This window comes from Topomyia yanbarensis, chromosome 2 (assembly GCF_030247195.1).
Source record: "Topomyia yanbarensis strain Yona2022 chromosome 2, ASM3024719v1, whole genome shotgun sequence".
NCBI classification, from domain to species: domain Eukaryota; kingdom Metazoa; phylum Arthropoda; class Insecta; order Diptera; family Culicidae; genus Topomyia; species Topomyia yanbarensis.
In genome coordinates this window covers 308,227,700-308,248,325 of record NC_080671.1, presented here as the reverse complement: position 1 = coordinate 308,248,325, position 20,626 = coordinate 308,227,700, and the positions used below count along the sequence as shown (strand labels likewise).

The following is a 20,626-nucleotide window of genomic DNA, read 5'->3' as shown; positions in this document are numbered from 1 at the left end:
CCCCCCAGATAAGAGTTCGTAAGATTTTGGTGAACTCCCCCTCCCCCTACATAAGATCTTATCATGATTATCGTAATTAAAAAATCGAATTGTTAATTCATCAAATAATAAGATAGCGAAAATGATATGTATAGAATTATTACAAGAAAACACATGACAAAATTTAACTGTAATCATCTGCAGAATTTCAATTGCATGCCAATCTCGCCCAGTAGAAAGAATAACTGTTATCAGATATTCAGTAACTCCAATTTGGTCCACATGATCTGCTTTGCTATATTCCACTTACTTAGAATCTATTTTCTTGTGATGTAGAATTTAAAAGAGTTTATAACCTCTTCTGGCATGAATTTATTCTGAGTTCCAGCTGTGACGCTTTTCGTACGCATAGCTCCGAGTTAACCATCTTCGAGTTTTCTTGAATTAAAATACAGTTCACACTCTGGAAATATTCGACATTCAAGATCTTTGACAATCGCATGTTAGAACATTTTCCAGATACCTTGCGGGTTTGAATCGGACGTTTGAAAAGAACAAAGTCGGTCTAACGACACGAAGGGTATCAACACTTCTTAACTTGTAAGGCATATTGTGACTCCAGTTCCCGAACAGAACAATGTACAACCAAGAGCCAAAAAATTACTCATATTGTTTGATATACAAGGATTATATGGTACAAAGGAAAATAGCTCCCTTTTCTTATTAAAAAGAATGTTTTCCTTATGGATTTAATTTTTTAAACTTGTTTTATGATATTACGTAAGAAAGGACAAACCCTCCCTCCCCCTCAGATAAGAATTTGTAAGATATTTTGAAACTCCCCCTCCCCTCATATGCCCTTACGTAATTAGTGTATGGCCCCTAAGCGGGCTAAAAACTTTAAATGTCAATATGATTGTCAAACATTTTTTTCGCAAGGTCCATCTGGATTTGACGTTGCAACGCTAAATACTACCGACAAGGTAGATCTTCCATCAAAATTGTAATTTTACCTAATTTGGGTGGCCGGTTTGCGAAATTTTAACTCTATTGTATTTTTCATATAATAATGCAACATCTTAACAACATTTTCCCAAATTTGTATTGCGTATTATATGTAATACTGGAAATTGAACGAGTGACTGTGAAGGCACCCTATAAAATTGCGGTGTGCATCGTGGCTCAACATCTTCTGGGCCAATTGGTTTGAAATTTTAAACATAATTTCATCACATAAATCCTCAGATCGATTAATGGTTTGGACAAGGCTTTAAAAATAATAACCTCTCATGGCAAACGGATCTATATTTTCATTATTTCCACATTCAAAAGTTTTTACATCGATCTATAATATAATTTCTTCTATATTCTTCTATATTCTTCTATATTCTTCTATATTCTTCTATATTCTTCTATATTCGTATGTATATGATGTATGGACTCCCAAACGGCTCAACCGATTGCCATAAAAATTTATTTGTAGTAGACATTTGTTATGGAGCGTGTTTGTGTACTATTGGTTGGGGATTATCTGCCCAACAGATCGCGCTTCGGAACAAATTGTGTTTTACTCATATTTCGTTGAAAGCCGCAGCAACGCGCGACAGGTTGACACTAGTTTCTTATAAAAGAAATGGGTAGAATTCGCTCAAACTTTGGAGTCTTATATTCCAGTCGACTCAGCTCTAATATTTGGGACAATGTCTGTGTGTGTATATAACGGACAAACCCTCATTCGTGCTTCTAGTTCCGATTTTATCAGACCCCGATTTTGTCAGCCTCATATGACAAGTGCTTGATGGCCTCTAGCAGACGAAAAGGGCTGAATTCGAATAAATCCTTTCTTGGGCATATTTTCCTTATATTTAAGTTGCAAAAATATGCGAAAATGGAAAATTTAATTTTTTTAAATGCTGGGAGATCCCTTCAAGGGAAATTTATATAAAATAATTGGAAATGGTTGTGGGTCTACACCAAGAGGCTAAGGAAGAATATTTTAACAGCTTCGGTTTATTGTAAAGAGAGAACAAAAGTAGGCGGCACGGAGGAGATTTGAAACAGAGGAGAGTTGAAACAGTGCTCATTGCTAGCGAAACAGTAGCGTTAAGGATTCAACAATAATGCATTTATTTCTATTTATATCGTGCCAATGATGTTAAATGAGTGGTTGAGTATTTGAGGTAAACACACAACAAATATACTTAATAGTAAGTTTTCGCTATATTTTTTTGGTATTAATATGATGTTAAGTGATATTAGATCATGGCAGTATCATAATTATGTAGTCTTAAAGTTAACATTTATTGATTGTATGCATTTCATTCCATCGTTGTAGTGTATGTAGTAGACCGGCAACAATTTTGACTTTTTTCGGAACACTGCTAATTCAAATGGTAATTGGATGCGTAGATCATATGCCAAATATGAGTTTTATCCGAAAACTCTAGTTTACCCACAAGAGGTGTCAAATTTTTTATATATATATATATATATATATATATATATATATATATATATATATATATATATATATATATATATATATATATATATATATATATATATATATATATATATATATATATATATATATATATATATATATATATATATATATATATATATATATATATATATATATATATATATATATATATATATATATATATATATATATATATATATATATATATATATATATATATATATATATATATATATATATATATATATATACATAGGACATTGTGCAAATGTTTTAAAATAATTCATCTGAACATTTCAACTCGACAAGATTTCAGTTATTTCAGTTAGAATTTCTATATGTTGAAGCCTCCCCACCTCCCTCTCCCATCACTACGCCCTATTGCTAAACTACCTATGCCCATGAAATTGAGCAAAGGCTTTTGAATAATTCATCCAAACATACCAATGTGGTAAATCTAAAGTATATGATGTTATTTTGGTATACTATATGAAATATCATTGGTACACCCGCAGTGTTGGCAAAACAAATAATTTTTGGCAATTAATTCGATCTATCGAACTTTGAACAGCTATAACTCGTTGTAGAGACGTGCTAGCACCATGCATCCTTCGACAAAATTGTTCAGCATATCCTGGACTACACTTCTATCTAATTATTGGTAAACTGCAGGAAGAAGGTAGTAGGTAGGTTTTCCCATACTAATTTCCATACAAATTTCAAACGCAATGCGTTACGCCGGGTCAAATCCAATCGACCCCAAATTTTGCAGTTGTTTGGGACCCCAAATGGAACCAAAAAAGTGCTGTGCTGAAAAAACGATCATTTTGCCCCACCCTAATATATATATATATATATATATATATATATATATATATATATATATATATATATATATATATATATATATATATATATATATATATATATATATATATATATATATATATATATATATATATATATATATATATATATATATATATATATATATATATATATATATATATAAGAAATTTTAAAATAAGTGTTCATTAAATGACAGTTTTTGTTGGTTTATCTAATAAAAGCCAAATAACTGTTTCAACCCTCCTCGGTCTCCCCTATGTCTCGATTTAGTCGATGTCTCCATTTTGTCAGCCTAAAGTACCTATATCATGAGGCTGATATAAATGGGTATTCACTACATTTATTACTCATTGTGTCCCACATTAAAATTTGGCGATTCTCGTGCGTTTGCTAAGATGGTTCATGTTGAAAGGGTATCCTAAATTAATTCGTGGACAACGGTATGTATATGTTGCGGTACGAGAAAGTACAGGAATTTTTATCATTTTCTCTATTCAATATTCCTAAAACTTACTTTCCCCAATAAGGTTAATTGTATTATTTTTAATAAACGTAGTAGTGTATTATTTTTAATAAACGTAGTTTGCTCCACAGCTCAGTTTATTATGCTCACTATGATGTCACTCGATATGGAAATAAAGTTTGAAGTAGGGTAATTTGGGGAGAGATGCCGCACATTTCTTAAAACCGATCCTGCGTCAAAGTAAACCAATCAATATTTGTTTAAATCATTTTTATCAATTGCGACAAGTTTCTGTCATGAAAAAAATCATCAAATTTCCATGAACATTTTTTAAAAAAAGGTCATTGCAGGGGAGATGCCGCATGTGCGGGTGAGACGCCGCATCATGGTCACAAACTGGTGAACAAAAGTATTTTTTAGCAATCGTTGATGTTTTTGTGATGTTTTTTTTTTGTTCGAGCGATATATTGGTAGGGGCTCCTTAAAAACAGTTTTTGGTTGTTTTTCCCATCAATGATTTCATATAACTTTGGTTTGTTCTTGACAGATTCATTTTGCAAAAGCATCAATTCGTCGAAATTTTCATTATTATCACAAGATTGACATCATTGCAAAAAAAATTAGTGCCTATAACTTTAAAGTATAAATCGAAGTAACGAATACTTAGATATATATCTCCCGTTTAAATGCATAGAAAAGTAGACTCATATTCCTATATGTCACTGTGTTAGTTCCGTTAGTTTGTGGATATACCTTATTAATAACCTATACCTGACGCAAATGATTATTTAATGACATTCCGAGGCGAAAAAATACATTTTAGCTACTTATCCTCCGCCATCGAGTGCGGCATCTCACCCGCCGTCTATTCAACCGATACATGATTCACCAAAAAAATCGAACAATTTAATAAAACGAACTTTTAATGTGGTACTGAAAAACTTTCTGACTGACTGACTTTCGGCACTCCGTGATGCAACTGGACGCACACAAACGTTAATAAAATTGTCGCGAGTTAATAATAAGGATTATTTTACATCTCCAATGTTGTAATTCTTCGAAAGACAAACTCACAATATCATATTACCGGATAAAAGTAACCCTATATACGAGATATAGAAAGTGTGGCATCTCTTCCGAAATAACCCTATGCACGCATGCATTTCAGAGGTAGTGTGATATCAAGAGGTGCAATTTCAGTTCTTAGTTGTCAGTCGCTTTGAAAATTTCAGTACACGCTATAGAGAATATGTACTTTAAATATATGGATTTTTTTTTGGTCTTAGTTCCTTTAGGAAAATTCAGTTTTTTTTCAACTAATGCATTGTTGGAAGAACTTAGATATTTTATTAACAAGGCATAATAATAATTCGTGCATCCGTTTGATTTACAGGCTTTTTATCGCTTTGAGATTTCTCGCACTGATGTTGTCCCATGCTGATTTGATATTTTTAAAAAATAGCGTAACCGTTCCTAATTTTACCCCTTTGCCAGTGTTTGGACGAAACTTGACCAAATCCGTCAAAACAAGCCGGGAAAATTCTGAAGGAAAAACTATAGCAAGGGAACATAAGAGAAAACAAAACGTATTTGAATATTTGGACCGTAATTGAATAAAAACATGGAGGAAATATAAAATTTGGACCGTAATTGAATAAAAACATGGAGGAAATATAATAGCTCTCTATTGGTATGCTTATTCCCATATATTGCGCAATTGGAGTAAGGTTGTGAGCTAAAAACAAAAGTGTGCTAACAACCGAACACATTCCCCTACTTGGCTTTATCTGTAAATGGGGCCAAAGTTGTATAGTATCTTTGGCACCTTTGATTTTTTAAATATTGGTGCCCATTAAGTAGGATCACCAGGCGCTATTAAGTTGGGGTAATTCGGATTTTCTGACTGTCGTACATATTTGTGTAACCGCTATTCCAAAACATTGATTTTGACAGCTGAATTCAATTCTTTGTTTTTTTGAAAGGAGAAACAAGATGTTTAATTTTTTTGCCATCTTCAAAACAAAGATCATTATAATGGCAAAACCGTGATTAAAACAAAAAATAACATATAAGTATTTTAGAAAGCATGAGACTCCTGTTTTATGAAATGATTTTTGTTTGAGTGAAAACACAGATATTTTTAAGACGCTCACCACTTTTGTGCGCAATGAGCATTCGGACACCCTATTCCATCAATCACCGTTCAGCGGCTTGCAGCTGCGCAGACGATTGCACACGCCGCTGCAAAAAATACATGATGCAAAGTTCTCTATACAGTAATGTTTCGATTATATCACGGTCGGTCTGTATTTTAGCGTGATATATTTGAAGCGTGATATATTCAAAACAAACCAAAAAAATTCATTCAAGCATTAATCCATGTATTTCTGTAATCAAAAAGTGATGAAAAGATCAAGTTAGTCAAAAGAATAAATCATAGTAGGGTAATGGGCCTATTTTTGCCATGCTCCTATAATCACACTACCCATTTGAAGCCGTTGGCAGCGTCTGCCATCTTTGTTCAACGCATTGGCTAAAACGGTATGGCATCAGTGGATAATTTTTCCCCACACAGCTTCGCCTTACGTAGCACATACCGTTTCTTAAAATAGTTGAACCACCCAAAACTAAACTTAAAGGAATCTGCCACATTAAGGTTTTAGACAAATATTTTGACTATTAAAATCAGTGTATTCGAAGAGATAACGATTCAGTTCTCGTTGTTTCAACATCCATAGAAATAGTCCCATCACCAATTGTTGATGTTGTCTTTTCAAAAGAAAAGTATTCACATCGATTCAAGAGAAAATGCATATCTAGGCATACCTACCATATCTTGCGTATTTTGTTTTTCTCATAATTTTGTTAGATTTTCTGGCGGATAACTAACAATTTAAAAAAGAAGTCGATTTGTTTACCTGCTACACCAAACGGTCCCTCCAGATAGTCCCTTGAGGACACGGCAAATAAGTTACGAAGAATTTAAAACTAAAATTGAAATCGGTCGAAGAATATTTCGGCAATCCTAGTCATTGCAACAACGTCTTGGTAAAACATGATTTCAAGATTATTCACGCTTAAAGTTTCGCGCCACGCCCTGTCTTCACTTAAAGGAATAAGATGAACAGCGCCATAGCTTAGCTTCTACTACTTATACCTCTATAAAAATTTCAGATACTTTCTTAAGAATCTATAGTTTAAGATAAAAGAATAAAAAAGTTCGACTTTTTGACCGACCTCATCATATATAAACCCTTAACGAAATAGTCCGAAACCTAATAATAGGCTCATTACCCTATATGTAAATAAGCAAATCAATTGTAAAAAACCCTAAAAGTGTCAGGACACAACATGTGGCTTAATTGGATCAAAACGTAGTGTGCCTTATCTGTTTTTCAAAAAGCGTGATATAATCGAGATAAAACCGTGATATATTCGAGGGTGATATAAACGAGTATTGATATAAACACATAGTGATATAATCGAAACATTACTGTAACCTAATCAATGTGGGTATTTTTAGGAACGGGCTTTACGAATAGATACCAGAGATCGATCTTTGGCATAATTCTGAAGACCAGGAAGGCGGCTTTCGGGTTAGTGTTTCATATTTACACGAGAAAAGCGCACCTGGTCGTGTTTTCAGCGCTGGATAGCACTGTATATACCAGATTGTCTCGACCAGGGAGACAAATTTGTCGAATACTGCAAAGCGATCCGACTTAAGATTTCAACAGTGTATCATTTCTGAACGGGTGCTTATGGACAAACAATTTTCGTTTTGGAGATGAAACTCAGCCCTATCAGAATAATTGATAGTATAATTACAATTTTTGCCGATAGTGAAGTAACACGGGTTCAAAACAGGTCAAAATTAAATCAAAATCTGGTCTCTTCGGAAAAGTTGTGTGTTTTATGATGATAAAAAATACCTTCGAACATTGTTAACGCGAAAAATCAGAAGCTAAAAAGATATGAGTAAAAATAGAAAATGAAGGAGTTCATCTTAGAGAACATCTCATAACTCGATTACTGTGAGTGACAGAGATAACATGTCTTCTGCAAAATTTATAAAAATACTCTCCTCTACAAGTTTGTCGAAGACTGCCAAGCGCTATCTCTTTTGGTTCAAAAGTTAAATTTTTTGTAGCCTACAATGATCAATTTTTACCATTTTTTTTGTTAACCATTTTTGTTAACGACCTATTGAGTCAATTTGTCAACAGTTATTACGGCATTTAATGAGCAAGGGACTGGAAGCAAATATTATAAAATAACAATATGGTTCACTTCTGAATTTCTTAAAAGACACCACACTGGCGCCACCATGGCACAAAAGGTTACTAGTACACTGTAAATTTTACAGTACGTAATGACAACTCTCAGTTCAACACAATACATTATAGTAGAGGTGGCGACATTTCTAGATTAGGGACACTGAAAATAATCGAAACGATAAAACCATATGCAATTAAACATCACTTTCATGTGCGTTCTCATGTTAAAAAGTAGTAAAAGAAATGATTTCCCTATGAATTTCACATGAAAATCCATTAAAAACCATGTGGTGTTTCAAATTAATTCAAATAAATTCCACGTGAATATGACTTATTTATCCATTGAATGATCATTGCCATACTATTGAACTTTCCACATGACTTTCGCATGAAAAACATGTAGTGCATTTCTACATGTAAAACAATTGATTTCACCGATTCTTCTGCCAATGAAATCTATAAGTAAAACAATGTGATATTCACGTGGTATTTGAAAATTTTAGTCAATGGTATTTCTTATGATGTTGATGTGCTTTTCACACCAAGTTCGCATGAATTTCATTTGAAAACCATATCTCCCACACTCGAATGAATATTCAAGTGGCAACGGTGTGTATTTAATGTGGTTGTGGATTGAAATAATTCAATAGATTTCCACATGATGTTAACGTGTTAAGTTTTTTCAGTGTAGAAAACTTTTTTGGATTTATTATCTTTCCAGCAGGAGCTACATGATTTCGTTCTAATGATCATATTTTGGAACCCACATGAGATAACGGTCATTGCGTAGTCAAACCAGTTCATTAAGAGTCACAGTTTACAGAAAAAAAGGAAACTCTCTGCTTACACTGCCCATAAAAGCATAAGAGTCCCATATGGATTTTTGACGAAAATGAGTTATCTGTTGGATTGTATTCTGTATCACCACTGAATCACAATGAACAAATAAGATTACCAGGTTTGGTATGAAAATACCGAAAAAATACCAAAACATGGTTGTCCCATCCATAAGGCTCAATGAGAATGTAAATCTTCAATAGTGTTTTTTCTCAGCTTGCTGTTTTTCAATATTGGACTCTTATGCTTTTATGGGCAGTACATGCATTTGCGATAATTTTTTCTAACGCAGCTGGAGAAGATTCTGGTAGTTTGAAGCAGCAGCCCTAAAATACAGCTGATGCAAAAACAAATTACACCGATAAACCCACGAAATATTTCACACTGAGCTCCAACTATTGATTCTTACGTTGCGCAGGCCTGGCAGCATACTCAAGGTTTCAGACACACAAATACCAACACGTTAGGAAATGAACAATTTGCCCACGGCTTACATATTCTAGACTAACTCGTTAAAGTGTAAACATTTGACGAGCGCGCGTCATAGAAATCGTCGGCGAAAACAATTATATAAAATTCCTTTATTGTTTGCTGCTAACGATTGTTCGACACCGGATAAATCACAAGGAAGCTAAGCCGATGTCCAATACCTTTGCTGTGAACAGAAAATTATGATGTAATTTACGTCAAGAATCCATTGCACACTATTTTTTCCACCATAAGAGCTCAAATATTGTCAATTAACAACTTTCGAGAAATTCGTTTGTTTATCGCAACGGTTACTCTGACGTCACCGAAAACTGTCAATTCGCAGAGTAGCAAGCCTCGTTTCTGTAAGCCGTGCAATTTGCCCACCTTTCTCTTCTATACTTCTTGGGCGCGTTTGACATTTCAATCTACGGCGCACGCTAATCGCAGAATGATTATTTATTAGGATTAAAAACCTTTTTCGTCTACAGATGGCATTACATTTGTGTCCTTTGTGATTCGTATGGGATTTACAGGAGTGGACTATATTGTTAATATACAATATTTGCTGGAAGGTGAAGTATATTTTTCAATATTAAGAGCCATAGTACTCAAGGGAGAGCAAGGAGTTAAAGGGAGAAAGTTTAGAAAAGCGTGTAAGGATCATATATGCAAGCTTAGAGCTCACCGGCGACTTAACTTTTTGTTTTGAACCACTGTGCACTAGGTGGATTAAAACAGGATTTTTTCAATTTAATATTGATGGTGCTGTTTTTTTATTTTACAAAGTTTTAGAACTCGAATAATGATTTCTTTTATTGTGTATAGTTGTCATATCGTGTATAATAAAAATATAATATATACCTTTGGAAGCTTATAATGAATATAAACAACGAAAAAAATTTCGTGTTCATAATTGAGAAAGGCACAATTGCACCGCTAGGTGGATTAAAACAAGTTTTTTGATTTGTGATCATTTATAATTTTTTCAGAAAATTTGGTGGGGAGCGGGGTTACCCTGTAGCCCCCCTTACCCTTTGGCTACGTGCCAGAGTGGACTTTTATCAGATTTGTCTGAAGCTTTGGTCAAAAAATTGACTGCCTGAGACTCACTCAATTGCAGTGATTGCGATCCGTCAGTGCGTAATATTCGCACCAGTTTTTATGCCTTTTATGGTTGTTGAAATGAATAAATTTCCTTTTCCATTTGAATCTTGATGATTTTCATTCATATTTTTCAATTTTTAGTAAATTTTCGTAGGGTGTCGACAACCGACCATATTTTTGAAAATGTTTAAAATGTTGACAGAATAAATTAAATTCTTTTATCAGTTATTAGCTACGGCCTCTACCTCTTTATTGGTATGCTTATTCCCATATATTGTGCAATTGGATTAATGTTGTGAGCCAAAAACAAAAGTGTGCTAACAACCGAACACATTCCCATACTTGCTCACTAGCGCGCCTAATGGTACCAATGGAAATGGAAATGGAAGACAACGTCCTGCTAATAAATTAGGAACTCGAGGTACAGTAAGCCAAAACTAGCATACTCACTAGCGATGGCTAGTGGCGGAATCTCGAACTGTTTTGCATACCATCTCGTAGGTTTTTTATATTCTGAATAATGTAATTTCGGGAGAGATGCCGCGTCTAGTGAGAAGCCGCACTCTTTTTATCTCGTATATAGAGTCACTTTAGTACGGTAATGTGATATTGCGAGCTTGTCTTTCGAAGAATTACAACACTGGATATGTAAAATAATGCTTATCATAAACCCACAAAAATATTACTAATGATCATGTGCGCCCAGTCGCATCGCGAAAATTTTCAGATCTATTAAAAATTGCACTTTTTTCTTTTTGAATTGTACGATTTGCTAAGGTAAATTATGTATCTGTTGAATAGCTGGCATCAAAATTGAGGGTAAGATGTCGCACTCGATGCCGGAGGATGCATGGCTAAAATGTATTTTTTTTTCACATCGGAATGTCATTAAATAAACATTTGCGTCAAGATATAGGTTCTTAATAAGGTATATCCACAAACTTACGTATTTAAAACCGTGACATTTGGGAGTCTATTTATCTATATATTTTAATAAGCGATATGTATCTAGGTATTGGTTACTTCGGTTTATTCTGTAAAGTTTCAGGCACTACCTTCCGTGAACGCATTAATTTGTATTGATGTCGATTTTGGGATAAAAATGAAAATTTCAATGAATTAATGCTTTTTTCAGAAATGAAGTTTGCAAGAATAAACCTAAGAGATATAAATTAATTGTACGGAGAAACCGTCAAAAACTGCTTTTAAGGAACTAACCCTACTAACATATAGATATATATCGGTCCTACAAATATATAAACAAATAGTACCCTTAATAAAGTTATTCATACAAGGTTGCGAAAGAAAAATATTTTTATATTGTTGGTTAAAATATTGTTGGATAAATTGTTTCTGTAAATGGGTGTACCGCCTAAGAAAAAGCCGATTTGTAGGTGTAATCAAGCTTCATGAAGACACCTAATCACAAAAACACCAACGAGAGCTAAAAAATTCTTTTGTTCGCCTTTTTCAGTTTGTTTTTAAAATGTTCATGGAAAATTGAATATTTTTTTTCATGGCAGAAACCATTCCAGTGTATTCATAAAAATATTGTGTAGTTTGCTTGATTGGTTACTGGATTTATTTTCAGAAATGTGCGGTATCTCTCCAGAAATTACTTTATATGAATTTCACTAAAAAATACAAATTTTCAAATGTTAATATCTCACGTGCGCACAATTTGCCATTGCATGTGAATATTATTTTCTCGTGGGGGACTTTGCTGCATCTTAACAACCATGTTCATATGGCGAGAATGCGTTCATCCCACCCCATGCATCATGCATTAGTGTTATGACAACCTCAGGCTATGCTGAGAATTGACGTACGACGTAAGTGAATCAGATAGCTACGTGCCAATTTACAAACTACAAACTACGGGAACTATGCTTGAATAAAGCTTGAGCTGAAAGCAATTCACTGATACTACTTTACGGCCCCGTTCCCGGTATAAGCCCGTATTTCCTATTGTTGGAAAATATTAAATTTCCTCTAAATGCTGCGTCCTTTGTGAACACTCCTTAGCACCCAAACCCAAGACAAACGACTTTCAAGTAATATGTTAGCAGGAAAAACTGGGCTACAAATATCTAATCAATGAAAGAAGTTACAGTCCCTATTTAGATGAGCGATAATGGAGGATAGCAAATAATCTAGTTCTTAAGCGCCTGGGAGCTTGAATTAAGAGAAGAGATTTATTAATTTGTTCATCAATCACTGATGACGCTTGCATTAAAAAAGAACAAAGTTCACTGTTTTTTGTAGTGATTCTACTGCCAGCTGGTAAATCGTCAATAAATATAAGTGAGCAACATACAGAAACATTGATAGTCCTGTCATTTCGCTAATGCAAGCAGTGAAGTAACTACGTTTGTTACGTGGTTTGTAATTATCGCCAGCTCCACCACGGAGTGAAGAAGTCCCTCATAGTGGCGCACTATCTGTCAACCGGATACAGGCGAACGCCCATTTACAAGATTCAGGAGGTCCCGGAGAAAAGTGAGAGCATCAAGCGCAAGTCGGGTTTTGGTCGTCCGACGGTTTTGCGTGACCGGAAGGTGCAGCAAGCGCTGACACGGAAGATGGAGGGTAAGGTAGCGAAATCCTTCCGAGCGTTGGTTTGGTTACTTGGCGGAAACCGTGACTGAAGTTCACAAAACAAAAACAAATATTTCCACTAATGAAAGTGTTATACGGGCGTTACTGAAAGGAAATTAAACATAATTATAAATGTCATGATTTGTGGTCATGGTCCTGTTTTTGTAACGTAAAAACGTGATTGTTCCAAAATTCATCTTTTTTCGTGTGAAGCTCTAGCAATATAGGTATTAATATTCTTGGAATGGTTTCTTGTCGTTTCGGAACAATACACCAATGAATTTTATCATTGACGTAATTGCAAACATGACACAATTTAACAAACTGTAATTCACGAAATGACGAAACATAACCGTGCTCCGTTTAATTTTACATGAAACATATACTTTACACGCGCAATGACATAACATTACACTTCCAACCAATCAGAACAATCAATATATGTGAAGTACAATTACGTGATTTACGAAATTCGACGTCATGTAAAATTAAAATCAAATGTGTTTTACAGTACAGTTGTTAAGTTATTTTTGATGCTCGTATATGTCACGGTCAGGAGACGTAAATTTACATGACTTTTTTCTAGGTGTGCATATGATGATTTAACGTCGGCACGGTCAACGGGTGCTCCAGAATGACCGGGATCAAATTATGCATTGAACCTATAGCGAAGAAATACATCTTTGTGCGCTAATGTAGACACCCATATTGTAAGGATTCCATTAAAATTCACAAATAGTATCCCAGTACTGGAACATATCTCCGAAAATCCGGCTTCCATGGGAAACCAATGAATTCACCTGATTCGTTTTCGTCTAAAACCGGATAAGTTACTGAATCAAAAACTAGGAGTGGGTAATGTCCGGGACGTAACCGCGGTGTTGACGTAGGACTAAACTTGGGCATATCATATGACATTCATGGATAATTTGAGCCAATGCACTTTTTGAATGAATGTTTACTGGAAATTTCATGTCGAATGAGATTGCCACATTCACTGATTTTCTAGGACTTGCAAAAACCTTCGGGTTTGTAGATTAATTTGATAAACATTTGCTTATATGAATCACTGGTAAATGTACACAAGAATTGACAGACGCAAACTTATTAAATGGAACTTTCTAATTCAATTCTTTCTCCATTATGTTTTCATCCTAAAAAGAACGGTTTGTAGATAACTATGTTTGGTGATACCAGACGAGAATCCTTGCTAACGATTCGAACCTTGCCCGAATTCGCATCTGCTGCGTACATACACGAACATTCCCCTTTCGCAGCTCACATCGAATGAGCATTGTATATCGGAATGCGATCTCTTTTATAAACTTCTTAGTGCAGATGGTAGTCCATCCCTTTGTGCGACACATGAAAATATTTTCATCATTCCACATTCACTAATGTTCTAGAAAGATTTGCAAAAACCACCATTCAAAGCACGGCTAATTAATGCTTTTACAAAATCATTTCTATCAAAATATACGGTAAAATCTACGGAATCTACTACACAATTGTTTTAATTATTTCCCAACAAATCGCGCAAAAATCTGTTCCGTACAGCACAGCGCAAATAATTGACGTTGGAAAACAAATCGGCAACTTCAGCTGCCAAACACTTAGAAACGATCGAAGCATTTTTCCGTTAATATCACTTTTCTGACTCAAATTGTTGTAGGTATTTTATTGCTTCCGTCCAATTGGTCAGTTTATTGGTTTTATCGCACATTTTTCGGATATTATTATAGAAAATAACTAACCCGATAAGAGGGAAGTTATTTTCCAATGCACGAAATGGAAATTTCAATTGTAATTCTTCTGAGAACGATTTTGTGGTCCTAATAAGGACAGTTTGTTGTGAATATTATTTCGCCGTTTCCCGCTCGGCATGATGATTATTCGCTTGGCATGGATAGCGCACAGATTGGTATTTTCCAACAAACTAACCAGGCAGGCCTCGCTGGCTTCTTAAAGGGCCATTACGGCTGAGCTCCGGAAGAGTAGGTTTTGAAATTCTGTGCAATCTCACGGACCAGGCACTGGAAGAGCAGCTTGCGAATTAGTAACTCTGTCCACTTCTGAGAGCAATGAATTTCACGCAGGGCGACGACTGGTTGGCAGCGATAAGGCAGTAGCTATGATTTGGTTGGTGGTCAAAATGCAGCTTCTCGTTGAGCAGCACACGTACGTGTGTTCTGCTCTGTGGCTTACACACGTCTGGCTTTAAGAAAAACTGTGACACCCATATTTATAGGTTTTAGCATTAATGTTGATTCGCATTAAAAGTAGTTTTTGAACTTTTTAAACAAGTTTTACATAGCAAACAAGGTAGCAATAGCAAGCGTTGAACGTTTTCCTTTCGATTTATGAAACAAAATTAGTAATTCCTTGAGTAGGAGAAAAGTTATTAGAGTTCAAAGTGTACGTAACGCATCCGTTTTGAAAATTTTGAAATGACACCCAGTATAGTAAAGAAAGACGTAAGTCCTACGTCAAAATATTCAATAGCGTTCAAATAGGTTAGAAAATGTCACTGTCATTAACCTTTCGGTTTTGCGGGTACCCGGGTACCCTGTCGACCTGTTAAGGGGTGAAAGACCCAAGAGCTTGGTGTATGATCAATTTTATTCACCCAAAAGCTACACACCAAAAAAATCTGAATTTTATCGTTGACGTAATTGCAAACATGACACAATTCAACAACTAGTAATTCACGAAATGACGAAACATTACCGTGTTCCATTTAATTTTACATGCTGCATATACTTTACATGCGCAATGACATAAAATTACACTTCCTACCATTCAGAACAAACGCTGTATGTGGAGTAATTTTACATGATTTACGAAATTAAACGTCATGTAAAATTAAAATCAAACGTAAAACTAAGTCATTTTTGATGCTCGTATATGTCATGGTCAGGAGACGTAAAATTACACTATTATTTCTAGGTGTGTATGCTTGGTGCTTTTATAAGATGTCTATGAGTATTCTGGTAATTTATATTCCAGAGTTTTGGATTTCCGGAAGAAGATTTTTTTTTCGAAAGGATATCAACAGATCTACAACCATTCGATATTGACAGTAATCGCTTTCGAGTTTTTAGCTGCAAGCAATTGTAAAGTTTCATGACAGATCATACATCAGGAACAAGAATGAAAGATTGCCACTTTTATGCGAGTGAGCTAAGTAAATATTTTCAATATTTGAATTGAAGAAATCGGCCCTTAGCTTGTTGTGCCGACACCACATATCATTGCAAATGGAAGTACGAAAGGGTATCTCTAGGTACCGTATATCGATTAAGTGATCTTCGGATGAATTAAGAGATTATTTTACCCGAAGTACGATTTTTTTGGAAATACTAAATTAACCTTCTTATGACAGATTCTGTTTCATTTCACTATAATAATATCAATCATAATAATGTTAATAATAAAAATTTGATGGTGAAATAAAGCAGCATTTTAAAATTATTAATATTATTACATGGGAATTAAATGTAAGATATATGTCTAAAGATGGTTAACTGTGACATTCCACTAAGTCGCTCAATAAGATTTGTTTTGTTATTAAAAATTGTAGAATACTAAACTAACATGCATTTGAATTATAGAAAGCAATATTATTACGAAGTCGATTCTTGTGTTGATTTTGTTTGAAGCCAGTTTCGAATCCGCTGTTTTCTGTGAACCCAACTCAGATTCATCATTAAGGTTTGTATGAGGAAACAAACCTGGTTTTGTTTCAGGATTCAAAAAGCAAAAACAACGCTATCGTTCAAGAAAAACAATCGTACATCGTACAGGATAATCGTAGGACTAGTGCTACGATGAATCTAATGTCGTTTTCGTTTTTGATTGTGCACTACACCGGTGTAGTCGGTGCTACACTCATTCAAACATGGGTGTAATCAGTCTATCTCTTTCTCTGCACTACACCGGTGTAGCACCAAGAAAAAACGAAAACGCTATAAGAATCGTGACTTGAATATATGAAACTATGGTCTCAATCCGTTACCACCGGTAACGAATAATACATATTCAGCCTATGTATTTCGTTTCAAAAACATTCTAAACGTACACTCGATAGCAAATGATGGAGCTTTTACCTCGTTTTCTTTTTCTTGATCCCATTGGGGTCTCCTTTTTTCTTGTCATTTTTCTTATTCGAACTCGAAGCACTGTCACTTCCGTTTACATTTGCGATCGGTGTCGTCGTGGTTGGAGTTGAGGATCCAGAGACACTGTGCACTTCGTCGCCTTTTCGTTTGCTGGGATCATTCAACCCGTTAAGCGAGGTGGAACTCATCGGAGGTGGCTGCTGGAAAATAGTCATGGTGGTCTCGTACTCCAGCTTCCCATTTCCGTAATCTGGTGCTTTCGATGGCGGTGAATACTCGATGCGGCCGTTTGCATTGTAATCTAGGGTTTTAACAAATTCTATTTTATTCAGATTACTATTGGCATTGAGCAGCGGGGAGTAGTATTCTAGCTTACAGTTAATGTACTCCATCTTGTTGGAGTTTGGCGAGTACTGCTGGTCAACTTTTCCATTCGGATGATAGTCGACTTTATTTAAATTGGTGTAGTCAATATTTTTATAGCTGGGCGATCCAGCTGCCAGAATGCTATTCACTTCAGGTAACCGCTGTGTGCAAGAGTCAGGTGACGATTGATTGATTCCTAACACTACTTGTATATTATGGCCACTGGGCCCACTTGCATGTATTGCTTTTGTGCCCAGTGGACTGAGGGTGTCGTTGAATTCACTGAATATTTGATCATCAAAAGCAGTTGATTCCATTTTCCTTACTTTTTCATTAAACCAATCAATTTTAATTAAATTTCAATTAACTCTAATTTTAATTGTATCACTTTGGCAAATCACTGCTGCATTTTCACTAAGTCAATAAATAACACTGTAATTAATAGAGGCACACTGATTTATCTTAATAGACGGCGCGAGAACTTCAGACCGCGCGATACACGCATTACTGCAGGGACGAAAGTGAATTCGGTTCGAATATTAACAATTTACACCGCCGATCAACAAAACGTACTCATCCCGAGAGCGCAACGCGATATCAGGGCAAATGCAAAATTATCAATGAATTAAGCATATGTCTTGATCAGCTTTTTATACTCAATTAAAATCAATAAAAACGACTCCTCCCATGTGACCAATCCGTGCAGCCATTTTCAGACCCCCACTGGCTAATGCAACAGCAGGGGCGGAGCTATGCGGTATAGTGTGAATGCGCTGCGTTTGATGCTTTCCCATGTCTCATGTTGCTGTGTGTTGGTATGATGGTTGCATTACTCATCTCATCCATCTTCCCGCTTAGCGCAATCAGAGGAATACCCGCACAGTCCCATCTCCTTACGGTTATGAGTAGAATGGTTTAAGCGAGGGTCTAGAGACGGTATGGATGAACTGTTGTGAAGTCGAAATAACAGCAGTTCTCATAAGGGTCACGTGCATAAGTCGATCGTGCGCAGAGCGTGGAGGTGCTCGATGATTTCGGCAACCCTCTTTCTGCTCGTTGAATATCGTCGGTCATATGTTGGTACCGTGTACTTTATGGCATTTGAAATTTGTGTATGATGTGGGACTCGAGAATGATTTTCAGCATTATACGGGTCAAAGTTGAAACATCATATATTTCTATTTGAACGTTCGACCGAGTTGTTGTTCGTTGATTTCGACATCCCGGTCAAGTTGCATGCGTCAGCTCGAGAAAGAACGCGATTTGAATTTCATTTTTTAGGATGGGTTAGATGACGTAAATTTATCATTTTTCAATGAGGATACGATCCGTACTTATTAACCAAGACATGTCCTGATTTTCATAGGCAGATAACTTTACTTAATAAAATGGGTATTTGTAACAAATGTACGACAAACAGGATGTCAGCCACAAATTGTAATGAAATAGAGAAATTATTTAACAATATAATATAGACTATACGGTTGTCTATGCAGTCTTGTTTTTAAGGGGCCATGTCGTCGCTGTTGTGCTATATTATGACAAACGCCATTTTGGGGTAAACTGAGTTAGATATGCCACATCACGTGTCTAAAAAATCTCTACAAAGTGGCGTTTTCAGAATTTTAATATATTGCTTGGTTACTGAGATATAGAAAAAAAACGTGTTTAATCCACCTAACAGTGTGATGAGACATTTCTTATAACTCTTATCAGTCTTCGGATATTATATCGTTTTAGAACATTTAGAACTTGATGCTTCGCGATGTTTTTGATAACACATGCTACATGGGATAGTGGCAGGACTCAGAGAATCGCTCAAATCAGCATAGGACAACATCAGTGCTAGAAATCTCAAACCAAATCAATAGACATACCAACGAATTCTTGTTAATGCTCTGTTAATAAAATATCTAAATTGTGGTGGGAAAACTGAATTTTCCTAAAGAGGTTATATATAGTACTGAGCCAAAAAAATAGAATTTTTTTTTTGAATCGATTTGAAGTTTATACTTTACTCATATTTCCAACGCGACTGAGAACTAAGAAATCAACGCTTTTTCTTGAAAAGGGCGATACTAGCAGTGATACCATTCAAAGAAAATCAACAGTGAATATTTCCAGACTTGGTTTTATTTCCTATTTAAGAACTATTGTGTTTTTTTACATTCTAGATTGCATGATTCAGTGATCGAAACCCAAAACTTCATAAAGTATTTGAAATTATTAAATTAAAATTTGTTTTTACTATTGAAATTGACATAATTATAGTATCACCCCTTTGGCGATTGTTTACTTTTTCGGTCCCACCTATCAACATTGAAGTATCGCCCTTACGTTTTTTTACAATAACTACCGTTCTGCACCACCGATTTCGTCCGTGTTTTTTCAATAGCGATCATTTTTACTATTTACAGCTGGTATCAGCTTGATAATCCTAAAAAAATACGAAAATAACAGTTTCGCCTTTAAACTGCTAGCAAAAAAGTATCGCCCTGTTTGTTTGCATGGAGCGCGGAGGGCGAAACTTTAAATAAACAAACAAAAATACAGTTTCGCCCGTTGTATTTTTTGCTGTAGTTTAAGAAAGCAATATCATAGAATCAAAAATTTTAGGTTAATTTGTTGCGTTTCAAAGCCCTTATTCGCATGTATGAAAAAAGCCCTATGTTTACATTTGTAAGTATCGCCCTTTTCACAAAAAAGCGCAGCTCCTGATATCACGCTATCTCTGAAGTGCATGCGCGCATAGTTTCAAATTTTACTTCGACATAGACTTTTTCTAAAGGTGACTTCCCAGTAGTATCCTTGATTTGAATTATTATTGCTAATCCTAATTTCAAAGAACAAATAAAAACCTCACGAAAACGAAACGTTTGGGAAAATCATCATCATTACTAGAATTTTCATTTTCACGAAGCTTTTCGATAACCTTCCGTCACTTGCGTTAATACACTGGGTGCACAGTGCTCTGAAAATGTAGCGAAATCGTCTTAGAGCACCAGCGGGTCTGTAAAGAATACTAAAATTAATTTCTATTCCATTTCAGTTCAGCAATTCGAGAGATCGTGCTCACCGC

The 20,626-nt window shown here is 35.2% G+C and overlaps 1 protein-coding gene across 2 annotated transcripts in view; it reads right to left on the bottom strand.

The window, feature by feature from the left end:
- The window catches only part of LOC131683511 (homeobox protein ceh-43), a 36,652-nt gene extending 18,498 nt beyond the window's left edge, over positions 1-18,154 (bottom strand). Inside the window, exons 1-2 of one of the 2 annotated variants that reach the window (XM_058965547.1) lie at positions 17,558-18,154; positions 17,170-17,482 (exon numbers count right to left, since the gene is read on the bottom strand). In XM_058965547.1, the coding sequence (XP_058821530.1) occupies positions 17,170-17,482; positions 17,558-17,864 (620 nt within the window). In that variant the 5' untranslated portion in view covers positions 17,865-18,154. Of the gene's footprint in view, positions 1-17,169 lie in introns of both variants that reach the window. The other variant, XM_058965546.1, reaches the window with a different exon arrangement.
- Positions 18,155-20,626: the final 2,472 nt, after the last annotated feature.